This window comes from Poromitra crassiceps, assembly GCF_964638095.1.
Source record: "Poromitra crassiceps genome assembly, chromosome: 21".
NCBI classification, from domain to species: Eukaryota; Metazoa; Chordata; class Actinopteri; order Beryciformes; family Melamphaidae; genus Poromitra; species Poromitra crassiceps.
The window spans coordinates 2485494-2504836 of NC_139638.1; the positions used below are offsets into that span (position 1 = coordinate 2485494).

At 42.6% G+C, this 19343-nt stretch overlaps 2 protein-coding genes across 2 annotated transcripts in view; both read left to right on the top strand.

Moving 5' to 3' along the window:
- Nucleotides 1-1644: 1644 nt before the first annotated feature.
- LOC310795693 (bile salt-activated lipase-like) lies at nt 1645-10731 on the top strand (the record flags this gene model as incomplete). The annotated part of the gene is made up of 11 exons (XM_083657761.1): nt 1645-1716; nt 2612-2759; nt 3821-3940; nt 4080-4277; nt 4504-4634; nt 4771-4878; nt 4965-5079; nt 9287-9473; nt 9618-9821; nt 10140-10349; nt 10527-10731. The coding sequence occupies 11 exons, from the start codon at nt 1645-1647 to the stop codon at nt 10729-10731; spliced, it is 1698 nt and encodes a 565-aa protein (XP_083513887.1).
- A 1150-nt stretch (nt 10732-11881) lies between these two features.
- The window catches only part of LOC310795695 (uncharacterized protein), a gene marked incomplete at both ends in the record, with an annotated part of 37681 nt that continues 30219 nt past the window's right edge, over nt 11882-19343 (top strand). Inside the window, 5 exons of the mRNA XM_083657763.1 lie at nt 11882-11947; nt 12825-12972; nt 13430-13540; nt 18240-18437; nt 18559-18689. Coding sequence (XP_083513889.1) covers nt 11882-11947; nt 12825-12972; nt 13430-13540; nt 18240-18437; nt 18559-18689 — 654 coding nt within the window. The remainder of the gene's footprint in view (nt 11948-12824; nt 12973-13429; nt 13541-18239; nt 18438-18558; nt 18690-19343) is intronic.

Genomic DNA, 19343 nt, shown 5'->3' on the forward strand with positions numbered 1-19343 from the left:
TTTACCATTTTATATTTAGGTCATTTTCAAAACTTTCCCTTCATACATTTCCTTAACACTTTTTTTCCTTCATTGAGGACATATTGAGGATACAAAATCAGTTGAGTTTGGTTTTGTTGCAATTAGTGTGAGGTTGACTATTTGCGTAAAATGCCTGGACTAGATATCCAAATTCAGGTATCGGAATCGGATCGGAAGTGAAAAAATGTGGATTGGTGCATCCCTACTTTTTACAGGCAGGAGATCGACCACCTGATGACTTGGTGCAGCCAAAACAACCTGGAGCTCAATGCTCAAAAGACATTGTAGATGGTTGTGGACTACAGGAAGAACGCAGCCCCACCTTCCCCCATCACCCTGGGTGACTCCTCAGTCAACACTGTGAAGTCCTTTCGCTTCCTGGGTTCCATCATCAGCCGGGACTTGGAATGTGAGCTGAACATCAGCGCTCTCACCAAGAAGGCACAACAGAGGATGTACTTTCTGCGGCATCTGAAGAAGTTTAAGGTGCCTAAAGGTAAACGTTTTTCCTCCTACATTTTAAAGTATATTTTAGCTCTGACAGATACAAGGAATATCAGTTTGTAAGAGCTAAAATGAGCTTTAGATGTACTTGAAAGCAATAAACAGTTTGTTTACATTCATATTGTTTGTAAACATTGCAGCAAAACAGGCTTGTGTTTTGAGTTATGGTGCAATAATAATTAAAAGAGTACGTTGTCCATAGAAGTCCTACTCGAATACTACAAATATCTTGTGCTTTGTGTGCTCATTTCTAGCATACCTTCCTCAACATTTGAGCAATTCTGCGCCGCCGTACGGAACCGCCAGCCACCATATTATTATTTGTGCATTTGTGCCTTTATTTACATAGGACAGTAGGCAGACAGGATGGGGGAGAGAGAGAGGGGATGACATGCGGCAAAGGACCGCGGGTCGGATTCGAACCCACGTCGGCCGCACGAAGGACCGAGACTCCATCGTATGCGTGCTACTGTACCAGGTGAGCCACCAGGACGCGCGCCAGCTGCCTTATTATAGTAGTGAAATTTAATTTATTTTTAAAATTAAATGTATTAAAAAATGTACATGTAAAAAAGAAAAACATTGGTTTACATTTGAAGGGCCCTAAAAAACTTGCACATACCTTTAGGTTTGTCCTGTCCAGTTTGTCCTTGAAAAAAAATGCTGCACATGTTCACATTGAAATCAATTTAGATACTTTTGTAGAATAGAAAAGTCAAGGTCAAATATATTTTGATACAGAAGGACAGAATACCTATTGCCTCATGCTGATTTTCCTGAATCATTTCAGAAACCTCTCGCTTCGGCTCCTCTTCCAGATCAATGTAGGTTCTTCTCTATGAGATGTGAACATCAGAACCACTTGGAGTACAATCAATTACAGAAATGTGTTCTATAGTGTCACTCATTCAACAGTCTATTGGAAGATAAGATGACAGCCTGAATGTTATGCAACATGGTCTGTAGCATATAGAAATGTCCATAATTATGTAGGCTATGGGAGGGTTGTGAAGTAATTATATAACATGGTCTCTGGCCACCAGCCAAACATATGGGTGGGGTAACGTATATATATAAGGAGTATGGAAACACATCCAGGTTGTCGAACAGAGTTTTTGGATGGCGATGATGAAGACCCTAATGATTTTGGTTGCTGTTGCCCTGTTCCTGGAGACAGCCTCCGCAACATCTGTAAGTCTACAGTATTCTGTAGCTTTAATGAATTTACATACTAAACCTATACTAACCAGATACATTGTTTTAATGTAGCCTACATATAGGCTGATAACCTAAATCACTTTTAACTTGTAAGTGTTTATTCCTAGAAACCTACATTTTCAAATTAGTTTTTCTTATCCAAAGCTGATTTTGTGGACCATTGGGCAGCTTATTAATATAACATGAGATGGATTGGTAAAAATGTGCATACATGCATTGCTTACCGTAAGTAGCTTACATTCACTTGTGTTTACTATATAGCTGTTTATCTATGTGGGTTCCGATCAAGACATTCATATTTGCAGTCCAACTCTCAAAAAGGGTCATATGAGGATGAATATTTGTGATTGGCCACAGTACTTTGTGATTTTGAGCCCAGTTGGACAGCTGTGTAAACTTAGCAGAGGTTGGCTTTCTGCTTTAAGATACCATGTATACGCAACTGCAAAGCTGGAAAACTGAAATCACTTCTCACGTTCTCAGGGTTTAAAATGGACATAATGAATCAAGACAAGCCAGAATTTCAATATTTCCTGAATAAATTAATCTAGCCAAGTTTGAATTTCAATATTTCATGAATAAATGTGCATATTTCAGGTGACTGACTTTAAATTAAGCCATAACATGGATGAAATGCAGTTGCATTTGGAAAAGATCTTAAATGATAATCACTTGATGGAGTGGGTTAGCTGAATTTTAGTGAAGTAAATCGGCTAATTCAGGCACAAATTCAAAATATCTATGAGAAGTTAAATTTTTATTATTTATTTATTTATTTATTTTCCAGATTAAAAAGATGCCCAAGAACTAACCTATTCTGTGATTGAAAAACTGACTTTATATTGTATTTCATTGACTCTGATTGTAGCTGGGGGTGGTGTACACGGAGGGAGGCATGGTGCAGGGGGAGAACATTCGCCTTGGGTTTCGTCGCCACATGGACATCTTCAGGGGGGTTCCCTTTGCTGACATTCCCGGAAGATTTGAGAAACCAACGCGTCACCCAGGCTGGGATGGTGGGTGGACTACATATTCACGGGGGGAGGACAAAATAACACCTAAACCAGATATCAAGTACCCAATCAGCAGTATGGCCACCCTTCAGCTTCAGTCGTGCTTGGAGCACTGTCACACTATAGCGGGATACTGGACTCGTTCCAGTACTTCCCATAAAGGTTCAGTGATGTTTAGATATGGTGAGACCAGGGGAAGTGTTTGACTTCATCCTGTTCTTCATGAAACCTAATGTGTTATCAGTGTGCATGGCGGCATTATCATCCTGGAATATGGGAACATCATGAGGTGCAGCACATGGCTGCAGACGCTCCTGTAAAATGGCCTCATATTCCTTGCTGGGTATATACAGTAGCTACAGGAGGAGTAAACCTAATGACTCTCAGTAGATACATTACAGATCCACCACCATGTTTAACAGTTTGCAACATTGTGGCTTGAAGGCATAGGCTATGTTGGCTTTCTTTAAACATAAAAGTGTCTGGATGTACGAAAAAGGGTGCAAGACAACTCAACAGACCATACTATTTTCTATCTTGCAGGATTCCAGTTTTTTCATGACTGTTCTCCACATGAAATTATTTTGCCCTGTTTTTGACTGATGCACCTGCAATTCAGGCACTGACTTTGCATCTTTGGAACTCTGGCCTCATGTTGCTTTGAAAACTTGATTTGAAAATGTTGATTGTCAGACCTGTTTTAAAGTGAACCTTTTTACTTTTGCCTCATGCATGCTGTGATTGTTGATTAGTTAGATCTAGGTTAGCTCATTCTCTGTCAAGTCCTTTGAGACATGTTTTGTGATGAAAGGCTAGAGGTAAGCTTGACTTGACTAAAGCTGACACATAATTGTCATTTGACTGAATATGACTCCTGTGTAGCTAGCTGCCTTTGTAGTTGTGCTTTAGTTACTTTAAAGTTCAAATCCTTTTTCTTGAGGTGAATTTTTTAATTTAATTTGTATGTACAAGATCTGGAATAGCTCTAAAACTTAAATGATTTGTCATCACTTATTTCATTACATTATATATCTAACTAACAGTCTGTGTGTGTCTGTCTTTAGGTGTCCTGAAGACCACTGAGTACAGGAAGAGATGCCTTCAGGTGAACCTGTTTCAGACTGACACTCGTGGTAGCGAGGACTGTCTTTACCTTAACATCTGGGTTCCTCATGGCCGACAAGGTAATCCTATACGCCCAACCTATCCAGCTGATCTATCCATTTGGCTTCGCAGTCGGAGGCAAATACCATAATGTGTCTCTATACTCCTAGTGTTCCCTGAAGCTGTGTTTTTCAGTTGCATCTTTCTGTTGTTACCTAGTGTCCACTGATCTCCCGGTCATGGTCTGGATCTATGGAGGAGCCTTCATGACTGGAGGCTCGATGGGAGCCAACTTCCTGGACAACTATCTGTACGACGGACAGGAGATCGCAGACAGAGGAGATGTTATTGTGGTGACTCTGGGATACCGAGTGGGAGCCCTGGGCTTCCTCAGCACTGGAGATGCGAGCTTACCTGGTAGGTGTTAGCCTGGGCACTGCTTGTTGTATATTTGATGGCAGTCTTATGAATTTACAAGTTTATTAGTCAATTAGTTAATTTTGAAATATTATGTGGGAAATCACTTTCGTACGTCTAGTTGTTTTATTGCTTCTCTATCTAAACTAATATTCCTCATCGCAGACAAGTGTTGTGTATGTTTGAAAAAATGCATTGGCTGAAAATGCTGTTTGTTGCATGACAGGAAACTATGGTCTGTGGGACCAGCAGGCTGCCATTGCCTGGGTACACAGGAACATCCGTTCTTTTGGAGGAGACCCTGACAACATCACCCTCTTTGGAGAGTCTGCAGGTGGAGCTAGTGTCAACTTCCAGGTGAGGGATCTCTGGAAAGAGAGATATGGTTATTAAAGCAATACAGTAATAATCTATATGTGGTCGGTTGTGTGTGTGTGTGTGTGTGTGTGTGTGTGTGTGTGTGTGTGTGTGTGTGTGTGTGTTCCCGAACAAGACTCTCACTCCCCACAACAAAGGACTGTTCAGGAGAGCCATCTCGCAGAGTGGGGTAGCCCTCTGCGACTGGGCCGTCAACAAGAACCCCCGCACGTTTGCAGAGCAGGTATGGATTAATAACTTTGCACTTGTGCATGTGTGGAAGAAATGTGAGGTCTCGTGCTAATTTGTACCTTCACCTTCTCTCTCCAGGTTGCTCAGAAGGTCAACTGCCCTATTGATGACAAAATGGTGGCATGTCTTAAAATGACGGACCCTGTTGCCCTCACCATGGCTGGTAGCATCAACACAAAGGGATCTCCTGAGAGTGAGTATTCATGTCAAGTATCACATCAGGGGATTGAGGCTCGCCTGCTGCATGGCCTTGCGGCCTCGCCCGCCCTGCAGCTCGCAGTCCATTCGCATAATCTATGGCAACACTGATGACATCATCACGGATTACATCATTACTGATGACATCATCACTGATAACATGACATAATTAGGTAATTAGGGCAATCACTTAATTAAACAATCCAGCTCCGTCATGTCACCCGCACGGGTGCTCTTTACACCCCCTGAAAGTTTCAGCCCGATCGCACGTAAAACGGCATAGCTGTGTCCGGCCAAAATTCTGCTCACTCACGCGCGTGCACACACACACACACACACACACACACACACACACACACATGGACACGATTGAGATCAGTTTTAGAGTGATAATCTCAAAGATTTTCATATAATAACTTCAATAAATGTCTGTTAAGTCACCACTGATAGTGAGTTACCGTAACACAATGGTGATTGAACCTATGGCCCATGATGGAAGCCTTTGCATTTTCAGTATTGCAGCATTTATGAATTGGTGTCTGTGGTGAGGTGACACAGGGTAGGCGGAGCTAACACAAGAACACTGTAGGTTCTCGACAACTCTTGTGTGAAGTAGGATAACAAGCTAACTTTTTACGGTCTCTGCGAGCATTACGGCTTATGGGTGGTTACTATTGCCGAACAAACTGACTGCAACACTGTTTGCATCTCATCTGCAATTACCACTCATTGCCCAGAATACATAGTAGACCTTTTAACATTTTATGAACCAAAACGTGATCTTAGATCATCTAACCAGCTACTACTCATTATTCCCAGGTCCAACCTCATAACCAGAGGAGACCGGGCTTTCGCGGTCAGGGCCCCCAAGCTCTGGAATGCACTTCCTGCAGATATCAGACTATCAACATCAGTGTCCATATTTAAAAAACAGTTAAAAACCTACATCTATAAGATGACATTCCCGTAATTGCACCTCTATCAAAGTCCTTTTCCAATTTCTGTGTAAATACGTTGTTTTTGCATTTATCTGGTAACTGTTTCTAACGGATTAGAAATAGGCTGTTGTTATTTCATTATATTTTTATTTTTCTAATATTTGTACTATTGCTTGTTTTTATTGCCTTGTTAAGCACTTTGTAACATTTGTTTTGAAAAGTGCTATAGAAATAAAGATGATTATTGTTATTATTATTATTATAGGTGTCACTGTCTGTCACCCAAGAGAACAAAACTGAAATCTTAGAGACAGTTTTATACTTTTTTCTATAGCCTGATATCAGACTGAATTGTCAACTCGTTACACTCATTTCCACATTCTAGTCTGTGACTGCACTCTGTTTAACAACTTCTATGAGGGGAAAGCCCCAGGTCAATTCCGTTTTCACATACGCAGCTTGGCCGCTAACACGGCCTTGTGGCCTTGTTTGCCCTTCGCACAGGCCAGTTGAGCAATTGTACAACTGTGCGCCGCCCTCCTCTCTGATTATACGTATGAGATACATGCGATAATGCTGTAAAGCTGGACTAAGTACACCGTCCTTGAGGGATAGGCGGTATAACAACATCTAAGTTCTAAGTTCAACCCATGTTTTTTTTATATATTTGATCACGGGCTTATCTCCTGAATTCGTCCACACATCTTTTTAATTCCCGGCCATTAGCAATTAAATTGACCACAAGATTTGGAACGTTAACCCATAAGTTATTCATCCTCCTGACTCTCGCTTCCAAGTCCCCCTTGAATTATTTATCTCCCTTCAGAACACACATGACTAACATGTTGGATGGCTGGCTGGCTGGGCTGTCACATGACTAACATGTTGGCTGGCTGGCTGGGCTGTCACATGACTAACATGTTGGATGGCTGGCTGGGCTGTCACATAACTAACATGTTGGATGGCTGGCTGGGCTGTCAAATGACTACCATGTTGGCTGGCTGGCTGGCTGGGCTGTCAAATGACTACCATGTTGGATGGCTGGCTGGGCTGTCACATAACTAACATGTTGGATGGCTGGCTGGGCTGTCAAATGACTACCATGTTGGCTGGCTGGCTGGCTGGGCTGTCACATGACTAACATGTTGGATGGCTGCTGGCTGGGCTGTCACATGACTAACATGTTGGATGGCTGGCTGGCTGGGCTGTCACATGACTAACATGTTGGATGGCTGGCTGGGCTGTCACATGACTAACATGTTGGCTGACTGGGCTGTCACATGACTAACATGTTGGATGGCTGGGCTGTCACATGACTAACATGTTGGATGGCTGGCTGGGCTGTCACATGACTAACATGTTGGATGGCTGGCTGGGCTGTCACATGACTAACATGTTGGCTGGCTGGCTGGGCTGTCAAATGACTAACATGCTGGATGGCTGGCTGGGCTGTCACATGACTAACATGTTGGATGGCTGGCTGGCTGGGCTGTCACATGACTAACATGTTGGCTGGCTGGCTGACTGGGCTGTCACATGACTAACATGTTGGATGGCTGGCTGGGCTGTCACATGACTAACATGTTGGCTGGCTGGCTGGCTGGGCTGTCACATGACTAACATGTTGGATGGCTTGCTGGGCTGTCACATGACTAACATGTTGGATGGCTGGCTGGGCTGTCACATGACTAACATGTTGGATGGCTGGCTGGGCTGTCACATGACTAACATGTTGGCTGGCTGGCTGGCTGGGCTGTCACATGACTAACATGTTGGCTGGCTGGCTGGGCTGTCACATGACTAACATGTTGGATGGCTGGCTGGCTGGGCTGTCACATGACTAACATGTTGGATGGCTGGCTGGGCTGTCACATGACTAACATGTTGGCTGGCTGGCTGGCTGGGCTGTCACATGACTAACATGTTGGATGGCTGGCTGGGCTGTCACATGACTAACATGTTGGATGGCTGGCTGGGCTGTCACATGACTAACATGTTGGATGGCTGGATGGCTGGGCTGTCACATGACTAACATGTTGGATGGCTGGATGGCTGGGCTGTCACATGACTAACATGTTGGCTGGCTGGGCTGTCACATGACTAACATGTTGGATGGCTGGATGGCTGGGCTGTCACATGACTAACATGTTGGATGGCTGGATGGCTGGGCTGTCACATGACTAACATGTTGGATGGCTGGATGGCTGGGCTGTCACATGACCAACATGTTGGCTGGCTGGGCTGTCACATGACTAACACATCTGATGGCGCCGTACTATGGCGACTCGGTTCTGCTCTCCTCTCTGAGAGCGAACCCAGAAAAAATTTGCTCGTGATACTTGTACCATGAAGTGACAATAAAGTTTATCCTATCCTATCCTATCCTATCCTATGTTAGCTGACATACCTCAACCAAGAAAGCCAGAAATGCTGCCTGATCAACTATGTTTGCTGAGATATATTGTACAGGAGGTAACAGGACTTCTCCCGCACTTCTAACAGCTGGAACATTTTCTGCTCAGCTCCAACTTAGTACTCACAGCTTTGAAATAGAATTGCCCCGACAATTACAGCATTTGGGCTCTCTGCTCCATACGACCTGGAAGCTCATGGTCCCCTCAACACTTTCCACATGTATTGGTTGATCCTCTAAACAGTATGCAGCTGCTGCACGCCTAAATCTCTGGCAACCGTGCAGTGGAGGATGCCCATAAGCCTCCACACTGTGAGTTAAATACTCCAGACCAGAGTGATTTAAAGAGAGAGTGGCGCCAACGGAGGTCCAAAATGTGTGATAGTCACAATGTACACAATCTACAAAAACATGCATGATCCAGAGAAAAGGTACAGCACTGTATAAATATTTATACAGTGCTGTACCTTTTCTCTGGGTAAGAATTGAGCTTGAAATTAACGATATGATACATTATATTATATGAGGAAATTAACGATATGATACATTATATTATATGAGCTATGAACGTGAACACATGCATGTTTTTGTAGATTGTGTACATTGTGTAGATTACAATTATTATGCTTATTAATATTATTATTATCCTATGTGGGGTTAGAAATCACGCCTCATTTACGTGCGGCCGGGCCAAACGTCAAGCATATTCCCAGCTTTAAGAGTGCATCTGTAATTCGAAATTCTATTCTTTGTTTTAAAACAAAACACCATATTTTATTTTATTGTGGCTTTTCTATATTCGAGCAACATGGTGTGAAATACCTTTGAACCTTTGTGTCAACTTGCCCCAGACCCTGTAGTGAGAAACCTGCTCCTGTCTGCTGTGGTCGACGGGGACTTCCTTCCCGATGAGCCTGGTAACCTGTTCCACAACGCTGCTGACATTGACTACATCGCTGGTGCTAACGACATGGACGGACACTTCTTCACCGGTTTAGACATCCCCTCCATCAACAGGCCCCTGGTTGACACCCCTATGTGAGTGATGCCATTAGCTCACAGTGCCAACTGACAATTATGGAAAGCATTTTCCCAGAACAACATACATTTGTGAGTATGTGTTTGTGACTATGGTGCGACAAACATTTTAAACATTTTCAAGCGGTCTGTTCCATATTACAGTAACGATGTGAGAAGGTACCTGGGTGGGTATACCAAGGAAAAGGGCGAGGCTGGCGTGAACAACGCTTTCTCCACATACACCTCAACCTGGGCCACAAATCCCAGCCAGGCGACCATTAAGAAAACCATTGTGGAGATTGCAACAGACTACAGCTTTGTGGTTCCTACACAGGCTGCCCTCTACCTTCATGCTGCCAACGCCAAGTGAGAACAACTTTACTGATACTACTGATATAATAACAATCTATATGTAGGCCTACATGTACAGAACAACATTAGCCTACTGATACTACTGATATAATAACCTATATGTAGGACTACATGTACAGAACAACATTACTGATACTACTGATATAATAACAGTCTATATGTGGATTCTCAGTTTTTTGTGCTTGTTTTTTATTCATTCTATTCATCAGGCTTATCTGCATGGCTTCATAAAAGGATGGGATAAGCTTAGATGCAGGCTTAGCAATAAGATTATTCATCGTAACCCTTTTAACCTCTCCTTCGTCTCCGTAGGTCTAGCCGTACCTACTCCTATGTCCTCTCTGAGCCGAACCGTATGGGAGGCCTGGCCAGGCCCTACCCCAGCTGGATGGGAGCTGACCACGCCGATGACCTGCAGTACGTGTTTGGGAAGCCTTTCACCACTCCTCTGGCATACTGGCCAAGTCACCGAGACCTCTCCGGCTACATGATTGCCTACTGGACCAACTTTGCCAAGACGGGGTAAAGGGACATTATGTCATGTTATTATATTTTGTTCATTCCAGTTTTTGTTACGTGGCTTCTCCCGAGGCAGATATGGCTATTTGCACAGAATGATGCTCTCAGAGACTGATTCCTGATTATACTGTTATCACTGCCACTTTTCTCATGATGGTGTTTTTCTCCGTCTGTCTCCAGAGACCCCAACAAAGGAGGGCTGAAGGTGCCCACTACCTGGCCTGAGTTCACCAGTACTGGACACCAGTTCCTGGATATCAACGCCAAGATGAACAAGAACTCTGTGAAACAGAAGATGAGGCTGCGCTATGTCCATTTCTGGACCAGTGTTTTCCCAAGCCTTGCCTCAGTACCGGCTCGGGAGGGGAGAGCTATTACCATCTAACCCTTTCTAAACATCCTTATCATGTCAGAGTTTAAGAACAAATAAAACCATTGCCAAAAAAAACTGTTTACCTCGTTATCTGTCATGATCTGCGGATGTAGTCAATTGATTTGTTACACTTGTTCCGTTTAGTCACATGGTAAAGACAATATAAATACATTATTTCAGCCTATCTCGTGTCTAAGTGTCTGAATTGCCAGATAAGGTGATTCACATTTAGAATGATATTTAGTTCTATGATGTATTATGAAATTTTAATTTACAACAATAATACTTTTAATTACTAGTAATTCATTACTAGTAAGTAAACATTAGTTACACCACAACATTTTTTAAGGGGGGGGGGGGGACAACATCAGTGGTGCTGAAACACATGTTTGTTTGTTTGTTGGTTTGTCTCTTGTGGTGTGTGAAGTAAGAACACAAAAGTCATCAAAATTTGAGTTGGACATTCTTCAATGGCCAACAGTGATATGAGTTAGCAGCAGTCAAGAAAAGACAATGAGTACATTAGTTGGCAAGCAACAGCCCTGGGTAAAATTGACCCACTGTATAAAGGTTTTGTTTCATTAAGGAACACTGATTAAAATAACTTAATTTTAACTTATTTTTAGGCCCGACTCCACGGGGTAGGAGGGGGGAGCTAGTGGTGTATTTTCTGACCCCCCCCCCCCCCCCCCTTGTTGAACTCCTCTTCTACTCACGTGCGACTTTGCTGTCTTTGCGAAGCTGTAACAGGCTCATTTCTAAAGGTAGAGTGAACATACTCAAATCATAAACTACATAATCTAATAATCCATGACCATTGGTACCAACCATATCATGATAGCCTGTTAGGGTACATTTTGATTGATTTTGAAACTGGTACTTTATGGCCATTTTCAAATTGCCCCTCAATTTTTAAGTGACCCCTCAGTCACTTCAACGTGAAGCCGGGCCTGCTTCTTTTTTGTAACTTTCTTGGTGTCTTTTTGTATTTTATGTTGTTAGGATTGAGGTTAAGTGGGAACACAAGGTGGGTAAATATTATGCATTACGTAATGATGACAACAGCAGGTCCAGAGGGTGTGCTGGTCAGATGCTGCAGTATGGGAGGGCTCTCCTGTATAAAAGCCTGCTAGTAATTCAACATATTTTCCACAGTTTGACCATGATGGAGAAACTGGGAATTGTGGTGGCTGTTGCCCTGTTTCTGGAGACCGTCTCTGCGGCGTCTGTAAGTGTGTCATTTCTACAGTCATATGAAGAGTTAATTTCTGAAAAGCTATGTATGCAATCTGGAAAACAAACATAATCTGTTCAAGTTTTCAATATTCAGTAAAGAGCTAAAGTATTTTCTTTCAACAAAGGGCTCACTAGTTAGTTGCTACACTTAAGCCTACCTTGTTCTTGAATCATTCTGTAAAAAATAAGTGTCTTATTTTTGGAACAAAAAAAATACTTTTTTTATGTTTTGAAAATTCTCTATGCTTTTAATTCCTGTGCTATATGATGTGATTGATTGATTCAAACTCTCATATTCTGCCCCCCCCCCCCCCCCCCAAAAAAAAGATGCCAAGCATGATTTAGAAAGATATCTTAAAGGTATCAGAAATTGTATACTGTATGTTTATCAGCAGTGGATTAGCATCTGCTTTGACCTTTATTGGTTAATTTAACTAAAGATAAACTGGTAATACACACACACACACACACACACACACACACACACACACACACACACACACACACACACACATACACAAATGAAGCATCATTTTAGCAGCAGAGTGAAAAAGTTGTACTAATATTTTCAGTCTCAACACAAGTTTTAAACATCATTGTAGAGCCCCTCCAATGAGTTAGGATGACAATGTGCATAATCTATCAATGTTTACATGTAAAATATTGTAAAACATTAATGATTAATTGAAACTATTAATTACATTATATGTGTGTAGTGACATTTTAGAGGCACAGTCCTATGTATTGAAATTGAGCTCCATGCAAATTTGTCGGTATACTGTACCACACCAAGTCATGTCACTTAGACAAATGCCTGTACTCTTGGCAAATAAAGTATCTGATCAATAAGTCACAATGCTTTCTTGTAGCTGGGGGTGGTGTACACAGAGGGAGGCATGGTGAAAGGGGAGAACATTCGCCTTGGCTTTCTCCACCACATGGACATCTTCAAAGGAATTCCCTTTGCTGCTATCCCTGGAAGGTTTGAGAAACCCAAGCGTCACCCCGGCTGGGATGGTGGGTAGACTCATTCAACTTCTCACTGAACAATAACTATAAAGAAAAGTTTAAAATGGTTCAACATTTAAATATGTCTGTATTCCGACTATAATGATAACTACTAAAAACATCAAAAACTATAACTATAACTATTTGGTCCGATCTCAGAGCGATGTATGTGATGCAGAGACAATGACGAAACATTTTCAACCAATCACATTAAAGTCCTTGTTTGCTGGAGAACTGATCACAGATATTGCTCTAGTCAAGTGTGAATGCTGATCAACAATGTATTGTTACAGTTTATCGTTATAGTTCTCATAGATATGAATGAGTCAGTGTGAGCTAAAGGTCTAAATTGTATGATGTAATGTGTCCTATAAATTCCATACGTCATGTGATTTTGACAGTCCCATCGCATTGCGGCTCGTATTAATGTGTGTGTGTGTGTGTGTGTGTCTCTCTCTCTCTTCAGGCATTCTGAAGGCCACTGCATACAGGAATAGATGTCTGCAGGTGAACATGGTCACGTTCTCCAGTGAGGACTGTCTTTACCTTAACATCTGGGTCCCTCATGGTGCTTCAGGTAAAAAAGATGTTGCACCATGCTAACACTTGACTGCCCTGATCATCCACTCCACAAGAGTTTTTAGCTCCTTCCTTCAGGCCACTGATTCAGGGTGTTCAAAATGAAAACACTGCATGCCTCCGCCTATGCCAATACTCCAGTCTGGTAAAGGTAAAGGCCCACTGATTGTCACACACCTGAGTGTGCGAAATTTGTTCTCCGCATTTGACCCATCCCCTGGGGGAGCGGTGAGCGGCAGCAGCACCGCGCTCGGGAATCACATGGTGATCTAACCCCCCAATTCCAACCCTTTAATGCTGAGTGCCAAGCAGGGAGGCAAATGGGTCCCATTTTTTATAGTCTTTGGTATGACTCGGCCGGGGATCGAACTCACAACCTCCCAGTCTCAGGGCGGACACTCAAACCACAAGGCCACTGAGCTGGTCTGCTGTATGCAAATGTTGTGTCGATCAGAACCATGACCCTGATTGATCCACATCCCCCCTTACCCACCCCTCGAACCCAGAGTCTCATATGACCTTCCTATCCCTATAGCTATGGCCCCTTTTTCCTAGCCCCGCCCCCTGTCCTTACCACACTCCCCGCCACCCATCCAGATACACCTAGCCAGTTCCCCTACCCACCCCTCAAACCCCGACTCTCTACAACCTTCCTATCCCTAGTTACAGCCCCTTTTCCCTAGCCCCACCCCCTTCCTTGCCCCGCAACCTAGACTATCTATACTGTATGACCTTCCTATCCCTATAGCTATGGCCCCTTTTCCCTAGCCCCACCCCTTTCCTTACCACGCCCCCTCATACCACCCAGCAGATACACATAGCCACTCCCCCTACCCACCCCTCAAACCCCGACTCTCTACAACCTTCCTATAGTTACAGCCCCTTTTCCCTAGCCCCGCCCTGGGTCAGATCCACGCCAAAACTTAATGGGTTCTTCCTTGGGCATGCTACACCCTCCCACCAAGTTTCATGCAAATTGGCACAGTAGTTTTTCCGTAATCCTGCTAACAGAGAGACAAACTGCAATGAAAACATTGAAAACAACAACAACAACAACCACCTTTATTTGTCTAGCATCGTTTATTATACACAACATGCAACTCAATGTGCTTTAGATCAATAGAAGGCAAACAAAACAAAACAAAACAAAATATAAAATCAAAATGCATTAAAGAAGATCAAGTAAGTAAGTAATAATCAAGTAAAATAGAAAGATAAGAATATGCAAATAAAGGAAAACTGACTCAATGAATTGCATTAACACAACACAATTAAATTAAATGGTTAAAATGAAGGCTAACTAAAAGCTAAATCTTTTTTAGCAGTCACTTCAAATGCTGACATGCTCTCTTACAATTTAGGATCAGTTAAGAAGGTATCATTGCCTATCTTCTTTTTAGTGGATGGAGTTAATGGAGATTTGTACTTCTAACAAACCAGCAGTAGAAGCCCTGAGGGTGCTTGAAGGAATCTTAGAACAACAGGGATTCTGTAATGTAGGCTAAGTCATTGCGAGCTTTAGTGACATTTAAAATTGATTTGAAAGGATATTGGCACTGGGAGAAGCCAGTGCAATGTAGATTAAAAATAACTTCAGTGTTATGCTGTTAAAAGCTAGCTGTAGAATTCTGGATAAATTGAGATGTTGGTAATTGTAAAAAGGGCATTACAGTAGTCCAATCTTGTAATAAACACATGAGTTAGTTATTTGGCTTCTGTCTGGATGAGGGAGGGCCATACTTTGGAAATAACTCTAACATGAAACAAGGGCTGACGGCTTCTGTCTCGTCCCCGGTAGCCTACCCCTTACACCATATTCTCAATACATCAGGGTGACTGTGTGAAACACACACAATTAAGAGTTGGGCTGGTGTAAAAAAAATCTAACCGGTTTGATATCATGCCCAACACCGAACCGCAATACCCAATTAAAGAAAAAAAACAAATACAAATTTGACCACGGTCGCTCAGCAGCTGCTCCCAAGTGGATCAAGTGCTGCAGTGTTTATTGTAGGCAACTGTGTGTGCTGGGTGAGTAACTTTCATTTGAATGAAAGGGCTGTCATATTACACACACCGCATTTAGTTATTTAATAGAGAGCCAAAGTCACGCCCACTTCTGGCTCAGTTAGGCATTTCATCCGCAAAGACATTTTCTAAAATGCTTATAAAAATAGTTCTTACTTGGTCAAACCAAACAATTCAGCTATATTTAGAATCAGGAGAGACCATGGAACATTTAACTTGGGCGGGGGGGGAGTGGGGGAATCGATTAAAAAATTAAAAACTTTTTTTCCGTTGTTGTTTCGGTCCAAAATGTTTTATGGTCTCTCCTGCTTATAAATTTAGCTGAATCGCTTGGTTTGACCAAGTATTGTATTTGACCAAGTAGCCTGCTATTTTTATAAGCATTTTACAAAATGTCTATGGAAAAATAAATGGCAGATGAAACACCTTGGTTTGTATGCCTAACCCGGAAGTGGACGTGACTTTGGCTCTCTATACATCATGGTGTTTAAAGGAGAACTAACCCCCAAAACACTTTTTTTCAGCTTTTAACCAATATATATGACTTTGGGGGTGATGTGTGAAGAATTCTGGTCAAAATTTCCATATTTGACACCAAACTGTTGCCATTTGACCATTTGTATCATTTTTCAGCAGCATATCTGGCATAAGCGCCCTCTAAGGGTGGAACACTGCTTTTTTTTTTTTCTCAAATGAATGGGAGATTAGGAACACACTGACGTCACAGTGTCCCCAAAGACTGGCATTTCAAGATAATTACTCCCCTACCCCCCCTGTACCCTTTCGGCTCCTCAGAACTCCAAGCCTATTCCTATTGAAGTTTGCTCTTAAAATACTGAACCAAACGTCGTCAAAGTTGGCACATGTCTTAATTATAGTTAGTTTCCCGCATTGTGTTACCCCAGAGCGAGAGGTTTGTCCTATTGTGCGGTGTGCTGCTGTAACGAGCCTCACGTCACTTTGCTCTTATCGATAGGTACAGACGCCAATACACACACATGAGAAAAATAATTAAATTTCTATTTCGCCACTGAACTACCAAATTTATATAACTTTCAACCATTTTAAGAAACGCTGTTTCCATACAGACCACCAGCGTTGGCTAGTTGTTGATATTTATAAAGATATTGCCCCTCTCAAATAAATTATTTTTGAGGCGGTAGGCAAACTGTAATGGCGTCGATTTCCGAAAAAAAATCTTGACTTGAACACAGCCAAAGAGTTTAGTATAGACAAGAGTATATGTCATTTCTTGTTTTTTTCCATAGGTATTTTCAAATCACTGTTCTGATACATATCTAGGGGGTTAGTCCTCCTTTAACATTACATCCAGTGGAGGAAATGGGGGTGAACGGCTGGGAACTGGGAATGGAGTTCCCAGAGTAAAGGTTGAGAGGGAACGGCAAGAATGAAAGGGGGAACGGCATTTCTCCTCAGGTTCCACTTAAAAATGTCTTGCAACATGTCCGGGTAGTGTAGCGGTAGATTCCCTGCCTACCAACACGAGGGTCGCAGGTTCACACCCCAGTTTTACGTCCGGCTTGGTCCATACAGGCACGATTGGCTGTGTCTGCGGGTGGGAAGCCGGATTAGGGGTATGTGTCATGGTCGCTATAGCGCGCGTCCTCTGGTTGGTTGGGGGGCCTGTTCGGGGCTGAAGGGAACTGGTGAGAATAGCGTCATCCTGCCACACGCTACGTCCTGCCGGTGAAGCTTCCCCTGTCAGGTGAAAAGAAGCGGCTGGCAACTGTGCATGTGTCAGACGAAGCATGGTGCTAGTCTACGGCTCTCTCCAGATCGGCAGAGGGTGGAGCATCGACTGGGCAGCAGGGGGAAATTGGCCAAGTACAATGGGGGAGAAAATGGGGGAAACAGAATGGTGTTTCCAGTTAATACATGTACCGTAAATTCCGGACTATAAGCCGCGGCTTTTTTCCCGTTTTTTGGCCTTTTTTGGCCCCTGCGGCTTATATAACGGTGCGGCTTATCTATGGATTTTTTCAAAAAAAAAAAAAAAAAAAAAAAAAAATCTCTCTTTTTTAGCACTCTTTCTAACTATAAATCCACTTCTGTTTTAATTTCCTCTCTTGCCCTCTTTTCACCACACCGCGGACACTGTGTGCACTGTAAAAAACAACACAGGTGGTGTTGTGTTATGTTGTTTTGTTGAAATGTTAATAAATGGGAGCTTCCTTAAACAGCCATCTCTTTCCCGACAATCCCCTCTGTGCATGAACCCTTACATATGGTAATTAAACATTAAAACACAAAAAAAAAAAAAAAACCCATTAAAACACCCGCGGCTTATAGTCCGGTGCGGCTTATATATGTAAAAAACAGTCAACTTTGCAGGTGCGGCTTATACTCCGGTGCGGCTTATAGTGCGGAATTTACGGTAAGTTGTTAAATTGGCGAGAAACAACTTCAAGTAACTTACTTTATAAAAAGGTTTGATATGGGTCTGTAGTTATGACCCCACTGTCCATATGATTTCATAGTAATTTTAACAATTGAAATTACGAGCAGCTGAAGCAACATTAGCCCTGAAAACCGTATTCCCACTTGAGTTATGTGATGTCTTTCGTATCTTGTTTTTTTATGTGTTCTTGATGTGTTCTTTTGTTCATACTCTAAAGCTACTTCAACATGATATCATCCTCTTTCTATAGTGTCCACTGATCTCCCCGTCATGGTCTGGATCTATGGAGGCGGCTTCATTGGTGGAGGGGGGATGGGAGCCAACTTCCTGGACAACTATCTGTACGATGGACAGGAGATTTCAGACAGGGGAAATGTTATTGTGGTGACTCTAAATTACCGAGTGGGAACCCTGGGCTTCCTCAGCACTGGAGATGCTGGCTTACCTGGTAGATGCCAATTTATTTATGTCTTTACAGTAGCAACTGGAGGGTGATGGCCATCTGAATTCAGTCAGTTTATTTCCTACACGTGACACATTTTTGAGTTTAGCTACTTGTTGTTTGACAGGAAACTATGGTCTGTGGGACCAGCAGGCTGCCATTGCCTGGGTGCACAGGAACATCCGTTCTTTTGGAGGAGACACTGAAAACATCACCGTCTTTGGAGAGTCTGCTGGTGGAGCTAGTGTCAACTTCCAGGTCAGAGGTCTTGATCTTTGACTAAGTTAATACAGCGTCAAGATGACGTACCCTACATGGCTGCATAAAGCCTGTGACACTACCCGTTCTGAGTCCCGATGAGTCGTGCATGCATGCTGTCGCTGTCCGATCTGTAGATGTGAGTCGCGCTGGAGCGTAAACGGTTTATGGCACAGACCTCCCTTTACAGATTGAATGTGTATCTTCAATTGGCCATTTTAATCACTGAATCATGTTACCGAGTTGGCTAGGTAACTGTTGTAGCAAACAAACCCATCATGTTTTACATTACAGCCAAAGTGGTGAGAAATATAATTCCATAACTGAATACTACTTCGTTTCCAATCATACCATGTTCACAAAAGCTAGCGGTGATGAATATAATAACTGGATACTACCTCGTCCAATATGTTCACCAAAGCTAGCTAGCAGCTAAAATGTCATAAAATGCGACTCTGATCAGGTTTGATTTGATTTGATTTATTTGACACATTTTCATAAAAAACTTTACAAAAGTAAGGTGTAATAAAAAAAAACAGTCAAGGATTACATAAAAAAGCTTCCGCTTATTTCCATTATGGTCCTTGTTGGTAAAGGGGAAAGGGGAGGAGGGAGGCACAGATGTACTCAGACAACATAAGTTCAACACAATTC